The 21,782-nt window shown below is 34.8% G+C and overlaps 1 protein-coding gene across 1 annotated transcript in view; it reads left to right on the top strand.

Moving 5' to 3' along the window:
• The window catches only part of Tim23 (translocase of inner mitochondrial membrane 23), a 136,843-nt gene that overhangs the window by 93,091 nt on the left and 21,970 nt on the right, over positions 1–21,782 (top strand). The window contains exon 6 of the mRNA XM_090409233.1: positions 19,048–19,158. Within this exon, the coding sequence (XP_090265359.1) occupies positions 19,048–19,158 (111 nt within the window). The remainder of the gene's footprint in view (positions 1–19,047; positions 19,159–21,782) is intronic.

Genomic DNA, 21,782 nt, shown 5'->3' with positions numbered 1-21,782 from the left:
CGTGCCTATCTGAAATGTTTTACTTGTTCCACAGGTTCTCCGTTCACAACACAGTTGATATTTTCAACGATCCTACCTATTTTCATTGTCTTTGTCTTTTTATTGCTGACCTTCATACCATATCTATTACAACAGTTATTCAATTTAGTCAGGGAATCTTGCAAACTTGTAGCGGATTTATTTAGAAGTATAACATCATCTGCATAAAGCAAAGAGCTGACATGAACATCTCCAATTCTGATATCATGTTTAATACCACTTTCCTTCATAATGTGATCCATATAGATAATGAATAACAGAGGGGGATAACATACATCCTTGTCTCAAACCAGATTTAACATTAAACCATCTTCCTGTACATCCTTCAATTCTAACTGCTGACCTGCAACTCAAATAACGACTAAGTATTGCTTGATATAATGCCCCATTGACACCATATAACTGTAGTGTATTGAATAGATTATCTCTTGGCACTTTATCATATGCCCTTTCCAGATCGACAAAACTTTAATACAGATCTTTATTATATTCCCATGATTTCTCAGCTATTTGTCGTAAAGTGAAGATCTGATTCTGACAGCCTCTATTGGCCTGAATCCAGCTTGTTCTTTACTCAGCTTTTCTTCCACAATTCTTCTCAACCGTTTCTCAAGTATACTGGCATAAATCTTGCCCGGAACACTCAGTAGGGAAATACCTTTGTAATTTTCACATTCAGTTTTATTTCCCTTTTTATATATAGGTACTATTAGAGCTCTACTCCAATCATCAGAAATTCGCCCCTCTGTCCAGGCCTTCTGAACTATGCAGTGCAGCCGCTGTGAAATTTTTTACCACCATATTTCAGCATTTCTGGTTGAATATCATCTACTCCTGCTGCCTTTCCACATTTCAACCCCTTGATGGCTTTTTCTACTTCAAGTATGGATATGTATTCCTGACTGTATGCCTGTTGAGTGTTTTTTATCCCTGTGCTATCACTGCTTGTTACATTTAGCAGTTTTTCGAAGTAATTACTCCATACTTCAATGATATCTTTTTCTCCTGTTTTCATGTCACCCCTTTATCATCTGTAATTCCTTTTATGCCACTCTTTCCTCCATCTCTAAGCTTCTTCAACAACCTCCAGAATATCTTACCACCTTCTTGATATTTATTTTCCATGTTCTTGCCAAAGTCCTCCCATGACTTTTGTTTAGCTAGTTTTACACAGTGTTTAGCATTCTTACATTTGTCTCTGTATTCTCTAAGAGCACAAGCTGACTTATTTGCCAGGAACTTTTGATATGCTTTCTTCTTTTCTTTCACTGCCTCTTTAACTTCCTGTGTCCACCACGGAGTTCTGATTTTTCTATCCTTGCAGACAACCTTACCACATGCCTCTCTGGCTGAATCAATCAGGGTTTTCTTCATCAGGGCATCAAAATCTTTGAGACATTGAGGTGGGGCATGATCTAAAAAACGTTGAGAAACACTGGTGTAAGGTCTCTTCTTTGGCAATTTATCATTTGTGCATTTTGTGTGCGGTTATTTACTTCAATATGCATTCGCAAGATATTTTGATTTCTAATAAACGGTAAGGGGTGCTTAAGGGGCAAAGCTGTATAACTGAGAGGAGACCTCCACATAGCCTTTAAAGGAATGTGGAGAACCAGCCAGGGCTTCTGACCTAATGTCCAATCCTCACCTTCTCGTGGTGCACCACCCTGTTGGGTATCTACCTGGATATTGAATGAACAAGGATGAGCTGGCAATGTGGGATTTAGCCGACCAAATTGTATTCTTATTGGCTTAAACCAATATAGAAAATGATGGTACAACATGACAAAATTTCATGCTGGCTGAGGCGTCGTCCGGTTAAACAAGGCCCCCGTTGTTTTCGCCATGGAACCAGCGAAAAGTCAGCTACTCGAACAAATCTGACAGCACACCCCAACTTAAATCACCAGAGTTAAAGATCGGTACTATCAACATAAGAAGACTGAATGGCAAAGAAATGGAGCTAGCTGAGGAATTAGATAAGTACCAGATCGACATAATAGGAGTGACTGAAAGAAAAAAGACAAAAATTGGTGAGATCTTTCTGAGCAATAAATGCAAAATGTTATATTCAGGCAATGACAATCAAGGAAAAGAAGGAGTAGCCATAGTATTCAACACAAAATACGAGGCTAATCTTCTTGAATGGCAGACAATCTCAAGTAGAGTGATGTGGGCAAATATCAGAATGGGGAATTGGACAATGAGACTTATTTGTGCCTATGGTTCCACAGAAGGTTCTACTAAGGTAGAAGTGGAGGAATTTTTTGATGCTTTAGAAAAAGCAACTGACACAATGAAAAAGGAAAAGTTGGTCCTTGTTGGGGATCTAAATAGCAGAGTAGGAAATGATTGTCAGACATACAAAAAATTTTTTGGAAAATTTGGAAAAAAGAGCAAAGCTAATAATAATGCCAAATGCCTGTTGGATTTCTGCCCAGCACATGGTCTGGTTAATACTAACACCATGTTCCAACATAAAAATGTGCACAAATTCGCAAGGAATAAGAAAACTCTCATTGACTATGTTATTGTTTATAGTGATGTTTTCTCCCTGGTGCAGAACACGAGTGTACACAGGGTTTGAAATTGGAAGTGATCACTATTTAGTCTTCAGCAGGATAAAATTGAATTTCATATTGAAAAGAATAACACGTAAGAAAGTTTTAAAGCAAATAAAAGTTGAGCAGCTCTCAGATGTGAACTGTAGACTAAAATACACAAAGATTATTGAAGAAAAAATTAAAGAGTTTGAGAACAGGAACCAAACTTTGGAGATTCAGTGGTGTTGGATCCTACTTGTTCTTAATCTATACTTTGGATCCGACATGTTATTTACTACGATGTTCTTAACCTAAAAATAGTTGCTAGTTGGTTTCTAATTCAAATATAGAGAAAATTTATATTTAAAGACTGCGTCACCCCATATCTGAATTAGTTCAAGAATTGAAGAAAAATCAACCTTCAACTATCTCTCCTTAAAATATATACTGGCCGAGTATATTTAACTTACTTAATTCACTTGCTTTGGTTCGAATATTTTAGGAATGGTGCAGTAAAAGAGATTCAGGCAAAATACAACTTTTGATTAACAAATACAAACATTTAATTTTGAAAACGCAAATTTTACACTTAACTTCAAATCACTGATTAAGTTATTAGAAACACTTCAGCCTTCCTGGCAATACAGTCATGCAAACTCAGACAATAGTAAATTTGTTATCTCTAATACAGTCTTCTCACAGTTCCATAAGTTCCAAAATACAATAAAATTTGCAGTAACATCTCTTCACAAACAAACACTTTTAATTTGATACTTCGGCTAATTCTCCGCAATAGTTACTGTTAGTATCAGGGAATTCTAAGATGAAACTCGCACACTTCTCTGTACAGAAATATTAAGATTGGAATAATCTTACCGTACGAGGATGGGCTGGCAATTTGGGATTTAGCCGACCAAATTGTATTCTTATTGGTTAAACCAAAATAAAAAATGATGGTACAACATGACAAAATTTCATGCCGGCTGGGGCGTCGCCCGGTTAAACAAGGCCCCCGTTGTTTTTGCCAGGGAACCAGGGCGAACAGCGAAAAGTCAGCTACTGGAACAAATCTGAAAACAAACCCCAACTCAACATCACCAGAGTTAAAGATCGGTACTATCAACGTAAGAAGCCTGAATGGCAAAGAAATGGAGCTAGCTGAGGAATTAGATAAGTACCAGATCGACATAATAGGGGTGACTGAAACAAAAAAGACCAAAACTGGTGAGATCTTTCTGAGCAATAAATACAAAATGTTATATTCAGGCAATAACAATCAAGGAAAAGAAGGAGTAGCCATAGTATTCAACACAAAATACGAGGCTAATCTTCTTGAATGGCAGTCAGTCTCAAGTAGAGTAATGTGGGCAAATATGAGAATGGGGAACTGGACAATGAGACTTATTTGTGCCTATGGTCCCACAGAAGGCTCTACTAAGGTAGAAGTGGAGGAATTTTTTGAGGCTTTAGAAAAAGCAACTGACACAATGAAAAAGGAAAAGTTGGTCCTTGTTGGGGATCTAAATAGTAGAGTAGGAAATGATTGTGAGACATACAAAAATATTTTGGGAAAATTTGGAGAAAAGAGCAAAGCTAATAATAATGGCAAATATCTGTTGGATTTCTGCTCAGGACATGGACTGGTTATTACTAACACCATGTTCCAACATAAAAATGTCCACAAATTCACATGGAGAGAAGAGGCTAGGAATAAGAAAAGTCTCATTGACTATGTTATTGTTGATAGTGATGTTTTCTCCCTGGTGCAGGACACCAGAGTGTACAGAGGATTTGAAATTGAAAGTGATCACTATTTAGTCTTGAGCAGGATAAAATTGAATTTCATATTGAAAAGAATAACATGTAAGAAAGTTTTAAAGCGAATAAAAGTTGAGCAGCTCTCAGATGTAAACTGTAGACTAAAATACAGAAATATTATTGAAAAGAAAATGAAAGAGTTTGAGAACAGGAATCAAACCTTGGAGATTCAGTGGCAAACTCTGAAGGAAACATTGATTGATTCTGCCAGAGAGGCATGTGGTGAGGTTGTGTGCAAAGATAAAAAAATCAGAACTCCCTGGTGGACACAGGAAGTTAAAGAGGCAGTGAAGGAAAAGAAGAAAGCATATCAAAAGTTCCTGGCAAATAAGTCAGCTTTTACTCTTACAGAATACAGAGACAAATGTAAGAAAGCTAAACAGTGTGTAAAACTAGCTAAACAAAAGTCATGGGAGGACTTTGGCAAGAATATAGAAAATAAATATCAAGAAGGTGGCAAAATATTCTGGCGGTTGTTGAAGAAGCTTAGGAATGGAGGAAAGAGTGCTGTAAAAGGAATTAGAGATGATAAAGGTGAAATGAAAACAGGAGAAAAAGATATCCTTGAAGTATGGAGTAATTACTTTGAAAAACTGCTAAATGAAACAAGCAGTGATGACAGCACAGTGATAAAAAACACTGACCAGGCATGCAGTCAGGAATACATATCCATACTTGAAGTAGAAAAAGCCATCAAAGGCTTGAAATGTGGAAAGGCAGCAGGAGTAGATGATATTCGACCAGAAATGCTGAAGTATGGTGGTATAAGAGTCTTACAGTGGCTGCACTGCATAGTTCAGAAAGCCTGGACAGAGGGACGAATTCCTGATGATTGGAGTAGAGCTCTCATAGTACCCATATATAAAAAGGGAAATAAAACTGAATGTGAGAATTACAGAGGTATTTCCCTACTGAGTGTTCCTGGCAAGATCTATGCAAGTATACTTGAGAAACGGTTGAGAAGAATTGTGGAAGAAAAGCTTGGTGAAGAACAAGCTGGATTCAGGCCAAATAGAGGCTGTCAGGATCAGATCTTCACTTTACGACAAATAGTCGAGAAAGCATGGGAATATAACAAAGATCTGTATTTAAGTTTTGTTGATTTGGAAAAGGCATATGACAAGGTGCCAAGAGAGAAGCTATTCAATACGCTGCAGTTATATGGTGTCAATGGGGCATTATATCAAGCAATACTTAGTCTGTATTTGAGTTGTGAGTCAGCAGTTAGAATTGAAGGAAGTACAGGAAGATGGTTTAATGTTAAATCTGGTGTGAGACAAGGATGTACATTATCCCCTCTGTTATTCATTATCTATATGGATCACATTATGAAGGAATGTGGTATTAAACCTGATATCAAAATTGGAGATGTTAATGTCAGCTCTTTGCTTTATGCGGATGATGTTATACTTCTAAATAAATCCGCTACAAGTCTGCAAGATTCTCTGACTAAATTGAATAGCTGTTGTAATAGATATGGTATGAAGGTCAGCAATAAAAAGACAAAGACAATGAAAATAGGCAGAATCATTGAAAATGTCAACTGTGTTGTGAATGGAGAACCTGTGGAACAAGTAAAACATTTTAGCTACTTAGGCACAATTTTTACTGAAGATGGTAAACTAAATATAGAAATAGACAACAGAATCAGCAAAGCTGGTATCGTGGGAAGTCAATTGAATAAATTCATATGGAATAAGAAAGAAATTAGTTGGAACACTAAATTAGCTGTATACAAAACTGTGTTCAAACCAATTTTAACTTATGGATCTGAGAGCTGGGATAGAAGTAAAACACTTGACCAAAGACTAGAGACCGCAGATATGAGAGTCCTGAGAAAGATTAGAGGCGTGAACAGATGGCATCAATGGCAATATCATATTAAAAATGAGGATATTAGGAAAGAACTTGACATTGTCAGCATCCAGGAATGCGTTAGCAGAGCTAATCTCAGATGGTATGGTCACTTAAATAGAATGGGAGAGGAAAGATTAGCAAAACAAGTGTTCTCTGCCAGGTTGGCAGGAAAACGCCCCAGAGGAAGACCAAGATATAGGTGGATTGATACGGTACAAAGTGCCTTAGACGATAGAAATATAAGATCTGATAATGTTGGAGTCTTGACAAGTAACAGACTGATTTGGAGGAAAATTGTAGATAGGAAGTTAGTAATGATGTAATTTTTTCATGTAGTACTGTCATATCCTGTACACCCCTTGAGGGTACATGGCAGGAATTTGATGATGATGATGATAATCTTACCGTTAATCTTTTCTTCTTCATCTACTTATACTCAAACACTTTGAACAGTAAACAGCACTCATTAAAATAATTCTTCTAAGCAATAACTGAATTAATCATCGGTCACTACACACATAAACAAACGTTGTTGTATAAAGTACTACTGATCAGTCATGAAATAAGGCAACATACAATAATTCCTTAACTTGAGGTTTTATATGCACAGTTGTTCATTTCTCCGGCATTCAATTTAATCGTTTAGGTACTATAATTCTTGATACCGCTATCATTAAACACAACTCTGTTGCCTCTAATTATTCTCTAGTTACTTCATGCTATGCTTCAAGTTTCCGTGTGTCCTTGAAAGGTCGGCCCTGAAATTAAATCTCAACTCAAGTAATCGCTAGTCTATCCGTAATTACTTAGCTATCTTCCGTATCTTTATTTGTTATTCCGAAACTTATAAGCTAGCCGCTTCTCGGCTAGTAGACTTTATTTAGCTGCTTGAGTGACTTGCCAACTCGCTATTATCGCACTGATTTTCGAATGCCGAATGCTCCGATTCCAACCTAATGCCAATCCCTCTCTAATAAATCTCTAATGCTCTCCCTTTTCCAGCGTTCCTCGCTTTTTATATCAGTTGTTCCCGCCTAAATTGTTCTCATGATCTAAAACTCTTTTCAATAAGCCTTCTCTTCACGTGGTGTTCTAAAACGTGCTCGCTCACTTACATACGTTTCCATGACAACAAAACAAAACATAATAATATTGAGGTATTGCATAACGCTAAACTTCTACAAATAGGAATAAATAAGGAAAATTTACATTTCAAATAATGCGCAGTTAAATTATCAAATACAAGTTCTTATAATATTAACATAGTAATAATTAAAATACCTTAATAATATTTAATACAGTCTTATCACTATTAATACATATATCTTTGATTAAATAATTAAATATTAGATAAAATTAAAGGTAGTTATATGAATATTAAATTGTAAAATAAGTTGTTTACATTAAATAATATTTACAAGTCTAGCCTTTGTGATGGAAGATCATGTTGAATTCTGAAGCAAATAATAATTACTTTAATCTCTACATAATCAGAATCCAACAGTGGCAAGCCTTGAAGAAAACCCTGATTGATTCTGCCAAAGAGGCATGTGGTGAGGTTGTCTGCAAGGATAGAAAAATCAGAACTCCATGGTGGACACAGGAAGTTAAAGAGGCAGTGAAAGAAAAGAAGAAAGCATATCAAAAGTTCCTGGCAAATAAGTCAACTTTTGCTCTTAGAGAATGCATAGACAAATGTAAGAAAGCTAAAGACTGTGTAAAACTAGCTAAACAAAATTCATGGGAGGACTTTGGCAAGAACATGGAAAATAAATATCAAGAAGGTGGCAAAATATTCTGGAGGTTGTTGAAGAAGCTTAGAAATGGGGGAAAGAGTGCTGTAAAAGGAGTTAGAGATGATAAAGGTGACATGAAAACAGGAGAAAAAGATATCCTTGAAGTATGGAGTAATTACTTTGAAAAATAGCTAAATGTAACAAGCAGTGATAGCACAGTAGTAAAAAAACACTGAACAGGCATACAGTCAGGAATAGATATCCATACTTGAAGTAGAAAAAGCCGTCAGGCTTGAAATGTGGAAAGGCAGCAGGAGCAGATGATATTCGACCAGAAATGCTGAAGTATGGTGATATAAAAGTCTTACAGTGGCTGCACTGCACTGCATAGTTCAAAAGGCCTGGACAGAGCGACGAATTCCTGATGATTGGAGTAGAGCTCTCATAGTACCCATATATAAAATGGGAAATAAAACTGAATGTGAGAATTACTCAGGTATTTCCCTACTGAGTGTTCCTGGCAAGATTTATGCAAGTATACTTGAGAAACGGTTGAGAAGAATTGTGGAAGAAAAGATTGGTGAAGAACAAGCTGGATTCAGGCCAAATAGAGCAGTGCTTCCGAAACTTCTGGATGTCAGGGCCCCCTTTTCAAAAATTAAAATATTTCACGGCCCCCTCGAAAAAAAATCGTAATAGAGAGATATATTATTATAATATTTATTGTATTTATATTTAATACAAAACATACACAGCGAATATTGCAAAAATCAAATGCATGTATTACATTTTTTGCCTCTTACCGTTTGGTTCTGAAGACGATGTAAGCTGTTATGGTAAAATATGAAATGCTGATCTTTTTTTTGAGTCTGTTTCTGCTTCTTATGATTGCTCGTGGGATTTTTTTTAACGTAGAATAGATCAACTATTATCACCACTTACCGATACTGGCACACCACAGACTGATAACATGAAATTAGTGAATATTACCTGAATAAGAGAATCCCCGGACCAGGAACATTTTTCTCTTTTGTGACTTTTCTCTGTTTAAGGTAATTAAGCCTAACGCGAAACAGACAGCAAAGGCAGGTTATTAAAACGTGCGTATGATTGGTGCGGTATTAACAAAAGATCGTGCAACCGAAAGATAAAAGCATAGCTGACAATTGAGTTGAAATGCTAACTCTCTTCAACCGAATTCCATATGTGAAACTGCCATAACATTCGTTATATATATATATATATTACTTAGTTTTAACACTTTTATGAATTTTAACACGTTCAGTTGAATTGTATTGCTGCCTTGGGAAATCGAACTCACACACATCTAATTAATAATAGTTTTTAGTTAGATACTGTGTTTGCCCATGCAACATATGGTTTTGTTTCAGTCTATACAGCATAGTTTCTGTATTAGGGGACATGTGATTCATTAATTAGTGTTTTTATCCCAATTGTCTCTAATTGCACTATTTGTTGAGAAATATATTACACAGACTCCTCATACCTTATTCACTGGCATAATAAAAGTACTTGTTTTTATTGCCTCTGCAGTATACTGGCTGTTAGGGAGGGCGTGTCGTTTACCACTGCAAGCTGAGTTACTATCTCCCCACATGAACTTGTTTAAGCTTTTTTTCATGTGTGAAGTATATGCGAAACTTTTATTGGTAACAGAAAACTAGCTCGGATGACAGTGATAATATAAAACGAGTTTTGATATGTATATAAATTCAATATCAACAGTCCCTGATTACGAACACGTGATGAAAGGGACAGGAAGATTTGGAGCTTCCCTGGAGAGCATTCGAAATAAATACAATTAACCACTGCTTTGAAATGAAACATATGAATAAGCAATATTTACTAATATCCATTAAGCGCCGAAATACGCAGGAAGCAAAGTTTGTGAACCAACACCAATGTGTGAATTTTTCCATTAAAATATAAAAAATAACAAAAAAGAAATAATAAATAATAAAAGTTAAATACGTTTCTTTTGAAATAAAAAAATCTACTTCTTAAACCATTTTAAATTTGTTTTCATTATTTCACACCCCCCCTCAACAAAACCTACGGCCCCCAAGGGGGCCGCGGCCCACAGTTTGGGAAGCGCTGAAATAGAGGCTTTCAAGATCAGATCTTCACTTTAAGACAGATTGTAGTAAGCATGGGAATATAACAAAGATCTGTATTTAAGTTTCATCTATCTGGAAAAGGCGTATGACAAGGTGATAAGAGAGACGCTATTCAATATGCTACAGTTATATGGTGTCAATGGGAAATTATATCAAGCAATACTTATTCTTTATTTGAGTTGTAAGTCAGCAGTTAGAATTGAAGGAAGTACAGGAAGATGGTTTAATGTTAAATCTGATGTGAGACAAGGATGTACATTATCCCCTCTGTTATTCATTATCTATATGGATCACGTTATGAAGGAAAGTGATATTAAACATGATATGAGAATTGGAGATGTTAATGTCAACTCTTTGCTTTATGCGGAAGATGTTATACTTCTAAATAAATTTGCTACAAGTTTGCAAGATTCCCTGACTAAATTGAATAACTGTTGTAATAGATATGGTATGAAGGTCAGCAATAAAAAGACAAAGACAATGAAAATAGGTAGGATCGTTGAAAATGTCAACTTTGTTGTGAACGGAGAACCTGTGGAACAAGTAAACCATTTCAGCCACTTAGGCACGATTTTTAGTGAAGATGGTAAATTAAATATGGAAATAGACAACAGAATCAACAAAGCCAGTATGGTAGGAAGTCGATTGATTAAATTCATATGGAATAAGAGAGAAATTAGTTAGAACACTAAATTAGCTGTATACAAGACAGTTTTCAAACGAGTTTTAACTTATGGATCTGAGAGCTGGGTCAGAAGTAAAACACTTGACCAAAGACTAGAGACCACAGATATGAGAGTCCTGAGAAAGATTAGGGGCATGAACAGATGGCATCAATGGCAATATCATATTAAAAACGAGGATATTAGGAAAGAACTTGACATTGTCAACATCCAGGAATGTGTTAGCAGAGCTAATCTCAGGTGGTATGATCACTTAAACAGAATGGGCAAGGAAAGATTAGCAAAACAAGTGTTCTCTGCCAGGTTAGCAGGAAAACGACCCTGAGGAAGACCAAGATATAGGTGGATTGATATGGTACAAAGTGCCTTAGACAATAGAAATATAAGATCTGATAATGTTGGAGTCTTGACAAATAACAGACTGATTTGGAGAAAAATTGTAGATAGGAAGTTAGTAATGATGTAAATTTTTCATGTAGTACTATCATATCCTGTACATCCCATTGAGGGTACATGGCAGGAATTTGATGATGATTATGAGTATCTCCATGGAGTCAGAAGACTCATCATGGGAGACCCAAACTATGAAAACAATAACTATCATACCTCTTTTTTGACTCATTTATAGAAGAAGCTCTCACAACTGAGTCAGGCTATGCATTCCATTCATTCACCACTCTCCAAGCAAAAAATCTAGTTGTAATAGATATGGTACTGATTCCTCATGTTAATGACACTTTTCCTTAATTTCTAGGGATGACCTCTTGTTCTTCCATCACTATCACACAGCTGAAATATTTCCCTTGCATCAATCTTATAAAAACCTTTAAGTAATTTAAATGTTTCTACCATATCTCCTCCTATCAACCAACCTCTGTAATCCACAAGCTCCCCATCTATCAATGTAGGGAGCATTTTTTACACCGCTCACCAACTTAGTCACTCTCCTCTGAGCCCTCTCAACCAATTCCTCATTTCCAAGGAATCCAGGCGACCAGACTTGAGCACAGTAATCCAAATGTGGAAGTATCAGTGCCTTATAAAGAGGAATAATAACCTCTATCTCTGGATGTTAGTATGTACTTCAATAATCAAGTAATCCTATGTGCAATCTTGGACACCTTAGCAGTGTGTTCTCTGAACTTCAATTCCCTATCCACTAATATCCCCCAAGTTCCTAGCTTCATCAATCTCTTGGAGTACCATTCCATCAATGTGGTACACAGCTGGTAATGTTTTAACTCCGAAGTGCATAACTTTACACTTTTCCAGAGTGAACTGACATCCATTACCTTTGCCCATTTTGCCAGCTTATTTAAATCATCCTGCAAACTCTCAACATCGGCTTGATTTCTTATTGCGCTTCCCAACTTTGTATCGTCAGCAAACAACTGAACATCTCCCTTCAAGTCATTTCCTATATCATTTATGTACAAATTAAACAATAATGGCCCAAGCACAGGGCACTGAGTCACACCACTGGTCACCTGCTTCATCCTGGACTCTGATCCTCCATACACTACTTTCTGGTATCTCTCCATAAGCCATTCTCTTATCCATAATACCAGTTTAGTATCCACCCCCATTTGTTCTAATTTGCATAGCAGTATTCCATGGGGTATCCTGTCAAAAGCCTTTGCAAATTTCAGAAGTATCACTGTATAGCCATTCCCCATGTCCAACTCAGATGTCACTCTATTATAAAAAAGTTAATAAATTGCTAAGGCAGGACAGACCTTTAACAAAACCATGTTGTCCCTTATAGAGTATCATATTCTGATCCACCCAATCCTGAATTCTGACTTTAACCAACTTTTCCAGTACTTTTACCCCACCACTCCCAAGATGGTAATTGGTCTGTAATTTACAACCGCAGTCTTGGAGCCTCCTTTATGCAAATGAACTATTTTGCCTTCCTTTCACTCCCTAGGGACCATACCAGAGTTCAAACTCAAGTTAAATAACCAAGTGAGAGGAGTTGCCAATTCCCTTGCACATTTGCATAACACCCGAGCTGATATACCATCTAAACGAAGAATTTTAATTCTGCAATATTCTAAGTACCTCTGTTTCATTAACTTGAATACTCACATCAGTGATTGCTACAGGTACAGAGATATCATTACTTGGGTGATAGACTTTTGAAAAGTGCTCACTTAGTAATTCTACTATTACATCTGATTTATTCACCTCGATACCATCGGCACCCACTAAGGTTATCCTTCCAAAGTCATTCTTCCTTTTACTTGCCACATAGCAAAAGAACTTTTTGGAATTACCCCTGATTCCCTTAGCTAAGGTCTTCACATAATCGGATTTTGTTTTTCTTATTATGGTAACCTTTCTAGCTTGAGCTTTGTACTGATCACCTTTCTCCTTGTAAATTCTCCATAACGTTTTCTTTTTTTTGTAGATGAAGCCTGATACTACTACTCATCTGATGCCTACCTTGTTAATCTTCCTAACCATGGGAATACATTCTGATATTGCCTCCCTCAGATACCTGCTAAATATATCCCATACTGCTAACATCTTTCCCCTGCAATAATATTTTCTGCCATAGGACGATGTAAGCTCACTCCAAAGCTTGTTATAGTTACCTAACCTGTAGTTTCGAATATACCCATTCTTAAGAGAGAAATCCACAAATTTTGCAACCTCCCAAGTCAATACCACATGATCGCTCTCACCAATTGGAGGTAATGAGGACACCTTTCTTATGCATATGCCCTCTGAACCTATGACCAGATCCAACAGCCTCACACCACAAGTCCCTTCAGTTATGTGCTGTTTCAAGTAATTCATACACCTCTTAGGTGTATGAATTCCAATTCCCTTTTGCCACATGATAATTCCTCCTTCCAATCGATATCACCATAATTAAAATCCTCCATAATAACTAATTTCTCTGCATATAAGCTTAATTGTATACGTAAAATCTAAATTAATTTAAATAAATTTCAAACTCTTGATTATCTCTCAAATGAAACAAATTGCTAAGTACAACTATTATGATGAATCTTTTATTTGTGTCCCAACAAGTGAAAACGTTTTTTTTTTATTTTATTTTTATATTTATATTTCTTGTTTCTATTCTTCAGAAATGGATAATTCAAGAATAATAAGTCAAAGAGATGAGGAAAAATATGCTTGGAATGGGTATCTTTATGTTAAAGACAAGATTGATAAGGAAGGTTCAATTCAATTTTGGCAATGTGAAAATAAAAAAAAAAGGATTCAAATGTAGAATCTGGACAAGTGTCAGTGATGGATCACTAATTTCTGAAAAACAGGAACACACATATAGCAGGTCTGGAAATGCAGCCAGAGTAATAACGCAAGAAGTTAGTACAAAAGCCAAAAAATTAGCGGATACAACAATGAGCAACCCATCACAAATCAGAACTCAAGTTCTAAAAAATGTTTCTTCTGCGGTAGAAGGAATGCTTTCAAATTATAGCAGTCTGTGCAGAAATATTCAAAGAAAAAGATTAAAAAATTTTTAAAGCCCCAATTAATCCTGATTCTAGGGAAACAATAATTATTCCTGAAGAATACTTAAATTATGAATTCAGTCCAACACAATTTGAATGTTTTTTATTGGCTGATTCTGGATCAGAACAGGTTGACCCATTAATTTTTGGTCGTGAAAGCCATGCAGTGTGGAGCCAAAGCATCAATGAATTATTTGTGGATGGCACATTTTTACTTTCTCCCCCTCTTTTTGCTCAAATTTTTGTTATTTTGGCTAGAAAGGATGGAGGTCCTGTTTTGTATTGTTTACTACCTAATAAGACTCTTGAAACATACACAAAATTATTTTATATGATAAATGAAATGTGGCCATTACTAGATCCCGAAAATATAAATGTTGATTTTGAAATTGCCATTCATCAAGTGTTACGTATAGTATTTCCAAAAGCTAACATAAATGGTTGCTTTTTTCATCTCATACAAAATCTTTGTAAGCATTTAACTTCATGCAGTCTTTTAACCCGATATAATTATGATGCGCAATTCGCTTTAAATTCAAAAATGATCACTTCACTTGCTTTCATTCCAGAACAAGATATTATTTACGCTATTTCTGAACTTGAGAATCATTTTTCCTATGAATTTGAACCAATTTTAGAATGGTTTATGAACACATACCTAGGTCGTCTAAGGAATAATAGAACCAGGGCTCCACTGATTTTTCCCTCAAATGTTTAGTCTGTGTACCAAAGAACAATAAATGGAAGCGATAGGACAAATAATTCTACGGAAGCCTGTCATTGAAAACTGCAATTGAGCTTTGCCAGCAGTGCAAGTCATCCAAATTTATGGATTTTTATAAATGGACTACAAAAAAAAATCAAAAAACATATGATGTTGATAATGAAAGAGCAGTAGCAGGTTTTCAACATCAGCACAAAAGCAGACATTACAATGAAGCTGGCCAAAGAATTTTGAAAATAAGTTATTAATTATGATAGGGAAAATATAATAGAATATTTACATGGTATTGCATATAACTATAATGTGAATTAATAAATTTTAAAAAATTGTTTTGAATTTCATATACTTTTTTGTTTTAATGTATATATAACATGTGTAAATATGTTTGTTAATTACAAAATAACATTACTAAATGAATTAAAAAAAACTATTTTTTCTTTATTTTAATATTGTGCAATTTAACCTTTTCATTTTTAAATCATTTTCGGAACACTCTTTTTAACCATCTTTCTTAAATGATCCTACAAATTTTTATATATGATATAAATGAAAATATCATCATCATGCATATCAAGGATTTAGGCCTAGCATGACCTGTTCCGGCCTTAGAAGTCATCGTTGAATCGTTTAAGAGGACTTCCTAGTTTTCTTTTTCCTAATGGCTTGTATTTTAAGGAAAATAAACGAAAATATATAATATAAATATTTATTAACTAGCTGACTCATTTTTTGTATGGGAAATTTCAATATTCTATACAATTCGTAATTCTACACAATAAAAATAAACTTAATTATAAGCGAGATTTTTCAAATTTTATGTTTATACTATTCTTTTAACTCATTTCTCAAAAAAAAAAAAAAATTAATTTACCTGGTAATGGATCAACAGAATAGAATTGAATGTATATGATCTTTTATTCCATCGCACAGTTGTCCATCACCCACTTGGCCATCGCCCAGTTGTTGTGTACCCGGACTACTGTATAAACTCACTGCTCTTTCTTTGTAATCTATGAAAAATGGATGCATAACAAATCATACTGTTACATTTACATAATAAAAGAAATACTGGATTCTCTGGTATATGGCCCTAATTAGAAGATGGCTAGAAATAAAAATACATAAAATTTATCATACTTACCAAATCAAATGTTTTTTTTTTATATAACAGAAATTAAAACACTTTTCACTCTGGTAATATACTTTCCCCTACTACTTGTTACAATGCGAAAAATAATTAGCCACTACATTGTTATCTTCTGACATGAGTCATTTACTCTCTTCTTTTGTTGGTAGAAAATTTTCATTAGTTTAAAGAAACATTAGCAGATAAAGAAACGAAAAATTCAAAAGGCACAATTGAAAGTCATAAAGTATGCCAAAATCGCAGAAAAGGAATAATAATCTGTTGACAAGTAGCTAAAAGCCAAATAGTGATTCACACCAACTAAAACACCTTAAAGATCTTTGTGACCTTTCGTATAAAAATTGTGTACTTCTCTACCAATTCAGCAAGATAATATAATCCAGCAGTAACTGCTAACAGAATAAAATATAACTGAATTAGAATAGCAATCCAACTCAGAAAATGAATAAACCACATTCTAACAATTTAAATAATTACATATATCTCATTGCACAGAAAAATAAATAAATTCAAAAGCAGATGATACACTTGCACAGAGTAAAGAGCTGAGTAGAACAGTAGTTTTTAACCCCCTTGTCTCAAGAAAATCAACCATATAACTCATGCTATTAAAAACAATAATACAAATGCTAGGATTTAGAATCACATGATGGCAGTAGTTGTCTTGTCTGTAGTACTCTCTTCTAAAAAAGTTTGATGTATTGATAGTTCAGGCTTGCCATCAGTAAATTCATGAAGGATAGATCTGCCTATCCACTAGGCTTCTGAAGTTTGTTAAGGCTAAAGGAGCTCCTCCCTATAGTTATTTATTGAACTATCAAATGTATACAGCAGCTGTTTATTATTAGTTAGTTATTTATAGTTTGTAAACAAATATTTCTCCTCATAATTTTTGTTTTAATTATTCTGGCTTGGTTGGCTGAGTGGTTAACGTATCTTCTCTCCAGCCAAAAGACTGCAGGTTTGAATCCCGCTGTGGCATGTATGTTTGTGATTGTCTGTGAAAATACTAGTGTTGGTGGGTGGTAGATGCCGTTGGTGATAGTTGTGGTTCGTTGTAGTTAGTGGAGACTGAGTTGTAGAGTAGGTACCCTCCCTCAATGAGTCTTTGGACTCCCTGGAGGTGTCACGTAATAATAGTAATAAATGTATGTGCATGTCTAGAGTTTATAGAATCTCATGTTATTCACACCACCCAGACTTATAGGATATGCACACATAATATCACAGATTTAAATTTATAAATAAATTTGATTATTAATAAATGTAATAATTCGTTTGCAGTAATAAAAGTATTACTATTCTTCTTTTAGTGTTCTCTCCCTTATGTTTCCCATTCTCACATAGCTCATTAATGATGTTTCATGTATTCATACATTTTTAGTAATTCCATATATAGCATTGTCCTTAATTGTTGTTTTCTAATATATCCTAAAACAAACACATTAGTCCAACCTCTCCCCCCACATGCAGATTTGGTTACAATCGAAGAACCATCATGATACGTGGTGCATCCAGTGATACATGAAATTGCTGCAGGAAACAGTCTTTTCTCTTGCCTCACCAGGTGGTTAGGATGGCAGTGAGATTTCTGATCACTCCAACGTGAACTTGTTAAAATCCACTTTGTGTTGTCCTAATTTGAATGAAACAATTTTGTTCTTCATCTATCAAGCAACTTTAAACAGATCCTAATTTAAACATGATATTCACCTCCTGCAAAGCAAGTTCTTAAACTAAGAGAAAGAAACCTTTCTCACCAAATATTTCAGTGTATAATCTTGAGTCTGAAATAATGATTTTGAACATAATCTTAAAACCTAGTAATTTGTGAGAAATGAAACTGAACATGAACAGTCCTGCAGCTTTGTTACTTACAGATTGAACTAGAGAATTGCTGAAAATTATATGCATTTTTGCACATACAGTAATATATTCACTAGCTAATTCCAGGTAAGCACGGTACATACATTTTCTTTAGGATTGTTGGAAATAATGATTTGATGCCTGCATAACCTCATGATTACTTCTGTGCTAGATTGAAACATGTCGTTTTTCCTGTCTGTCTTTTCTTATGTTTTTTCTCCCTGCCAGTCACCCCCTCCCAATTTTTTTCAGAACTCATATTCATGGTCTCAAGTCTCTGATCAACTGTTCTGGCTTGAATACTGTTTTATATGTTTTAGCTTGTAAATGACCTTTATCATCTGGTTTACAAACCTGGTGATGAAGCTTGATACTATCCAGAAAAGCACTATGTAGTTTATGTAGACTCACTCTAAGCACTTTCTCATATAAATTTTGCTTCTGCTTATTTCTTTTGGTGCTGTAATGCCAAACTGGCCTGTTTAAAAAAAAAAAAAAAAAAAAAAAAAAAACTCGATTAGTAATTTCTGGTCCAGCATCTACACATACCTCAGCTTCAGACTTGCGAGCTTATTTTCCTCTTTGTTCTCATCTCATCTCCCTCTGTTCTTTGGAACAGCCTTTTTGACACTTCTTCCTAGGCAAAAAAACTTATTAATAGTTTTCTTCTTTTCCATTTTGTCATAACTTCCATATTATTATGAATACTTAAGATAATTAAATAAATGAAATGTTGTCATCTTTTAAGCTATTGCATTTTATTTGAAAAGAGTAAAAAAAAAAAAAAAATGCAGTTGATGGCATGTTAAATCAAAACTGTGCTTATTGGCTAAAATAGCTTCCAAAATTGTAACCAGTACATACTTTGCTAATAAAAAATATGATAATCTTTATCACCATTTTATTTCAGCTATCAAACTTGAATAACAATTTTTTTTTTAATTACACTCACAGTATCTTTTTTGAAATAGTTAATATTCTTTATAATTTTTTAAAAAACAGCTGTTATGTATAGTGGCTTTGGAGTATTATTTTCCTGGCTTCGTGGTGTTGATGATGAATTGAATACAGTTACTGCTGCAACAACCACAGGACTTCTTTACAAGAGTTCTGGTATGTACTTATATGTATATATATATATATTTATGAATAAATAAGCAGAATTTAAATCATGAATTCAAAAAATAGCATTTTGTGAAATTGGAGTGTTTACAATTGTTAATGTGTATATCAATGTTTAAAAATATAGGTCATGTCGTTGCACAGAATAACTTTGCTTATTCTGATCAAAGACATTGGAGATTAATTCCATTCATCTTATCTTTGAAAAAAATAAATAAAACTTAAATCGAAGAACTTTTCAAACAGTAACTGATTTAAAACATATTTTATAATAAAAAAAAAGAAAAGAAAGGACATCAGTAAAATCAGTGGGTTTTGAAACCTTAGCCTGTCCAATTTAAGTGCTCATTCAAATGAAGCATCCACCCCCCCACACACACATCAGAGAAAACTTGGAACAATGAAAAAAAATATAATGCAAATGTTTCAGGCTTTGAGTGTCTCCTTTCTTAAATTATTCAATAACATTTTGCAAAATTATTATGTGCCTGATTATTAAGGATGGCAAAATATAATATACTTTGCCATATCCTAGTAGAAATAAATTATTTACCACTAAGTTTAAAAAAAAAAAAAAAAAAAGTTCATGACTTTTCATCAAGCAAAAGCCAAGTTTTAGTGATTTGTTTTCTGTCAGTGTGAGATTTGTTTCATTATTTGTTTACTGTCAGTGTGAGATTATATTACATTACTTGTTATGCGAAACTTATTGCCTGCTCAGTACTATTAACTTTCTTACCTGGCACAACCATTATCATGCCCACCAAAACATGGATGAATTTCTAAGATAATGAAATAAGTATGTAAGGGAAAGAGGATAATGAATTCAGATTTTGGATACTAGGCTGAGAATAAGAAAGCCAAGAGTCAGATGTCCCAAAGTTTATTCATGGATGTTACAACTCATTTGATGGCACCTAATTATTATTATTATGTGGATATCTCCATGGATTTCATTACAGGGAAGCCCACACTAACCCTTATATACACACTATTTATATCATATCCCTCCTTAAACTCATTCACTGTCAATGCACTCACAACTAATTCTGGTAATGCATTCCACTCATTCACCACTCTTCAAGCAAAAAAATAATCTATTTTTTCACACCCTTGACTAACCACTCTTACAGTTATGTAAGGGATGAATCCTACTTTATTATTTTGTCATGTGTTGAAAAATTTCCTCTGTGTCAATCCCAATGAACCCCTTTAATAACTTATAAGTTTCTATCATGTCCTTTCTTTTCTGTTATCAACTAAACATTACAACACACACACACACACCCCCCTCTTCAACCTATTCTCATAAGAGCATTCCATAGACCTGTTAGCAGCTTGGTCATTCATCTCTGAATCCCCTCCACCACCTTCTGATCCCCAAGAAACCGTGACCAAATATGTACATGGGTCAAGATGCAGCCACATCGTAGCCTTATAAAGAGAGATAATCTGTATCTTTGCTTGTTAGTGTCTTTTTCTACTTTCGAGTAATCCTTTGAGCTATTTTTCCAACTTTTGCAATATGCCCTATAAACTTCATACTTTCTGTACACCATTATTCCCAAATCCCTACTTTCACCAGTTTCCTGCAATCCATTACCATCAGTGTGATATATAGTATGTAACCTTTTCAACCCAAAGTGCATACATAACCTTACATTTTGCAACATTAAATTGACATCTGTTATCCTTTGCCACAATGCCAATTTATTTAAATCATTCTGCACAATATCTGTATCACCCTTATCAACTATTATCCTTCCCAGGGTTTTTTTTTTTTTTTTTTTTTTTTTTTGCATAATCAGCAAACTGAACATCTCCCTAAATCTTTCTCTGTATTATTAATATAAAAATTAAAGAGTAGTGGCCCTAGTACAGAACCCTGAGGCACACCGCTGGTCACCCTCATTCTCCGAGATTCCACTTTACCATGTACTACTCTGGCAGTCTATCTATCAGTCACATCTACCAGCTTCATATCCATTCCCAATTGCTCCAACTTCCTTATCTACTGCTGTCACTCTATTAATGGCTAACATGTTACTGGGAACAGCTATAAATAGGAAGTAGATAGTTGCCTCCAAGAGACAGTATCTGTATTCAAGTAATGAGCAAAGTTTAAGAGGTGAGTGACATGAAATAGAGAGATGTATTTGAGCAGTGGGATCCAGACGGGCTTAATAAAAGTATCTTGGAAACCATTGCCCCATTCAGTAAATGAAGTAATATCAATATCAAACAGCAGAGGACTGAAGAGAGAAAGGTTGCATGGAATAATGTAACTTAGTTATTTTATTTCTTGCTGTTTAAGGACAAGGATATGGCAACAACATACAGCCATTGACCACCATGCTTGATCACAATATTACATGGTGGACTGATGCATATTTTCCATTCTTTTGATATCTGACCCACATATGAAAAGTCACAAGACATATAGCAGATCAGTGCCATGTGTGGACAAAAGAATAAGAAGAAAGGAATGTTTACTTTTTTTTTTAAATAACTAAAAGTTGCTTTCTTTGGGGGGTGGCAGAGTGTTGAACCCGTTCCGAAGAATAGAAGTAGATGGAATAAAAGAGGAAACATTGGATTTCAAGATGGACTGTAAA

The sequence above is a fragment of the Typopeltis vanoorti genome, chromosome 19 (genome assembly GCF_054136105.1).
Source record: "Typopeltis vanoorti isolate ZY-2024b chromosome 19, IOZ_Tvanoo_1.0, whole genome shotgun sequence".
NCBI lineage: Eukaryota > Metazoa > Arthropoda > Arachnida > Uropygi > Thelyphonidae > Typopeltis > Typopeltis vanoorti.
This window is presented reverse-complemented; position numbering and strand designations above follow the sequence as displayed.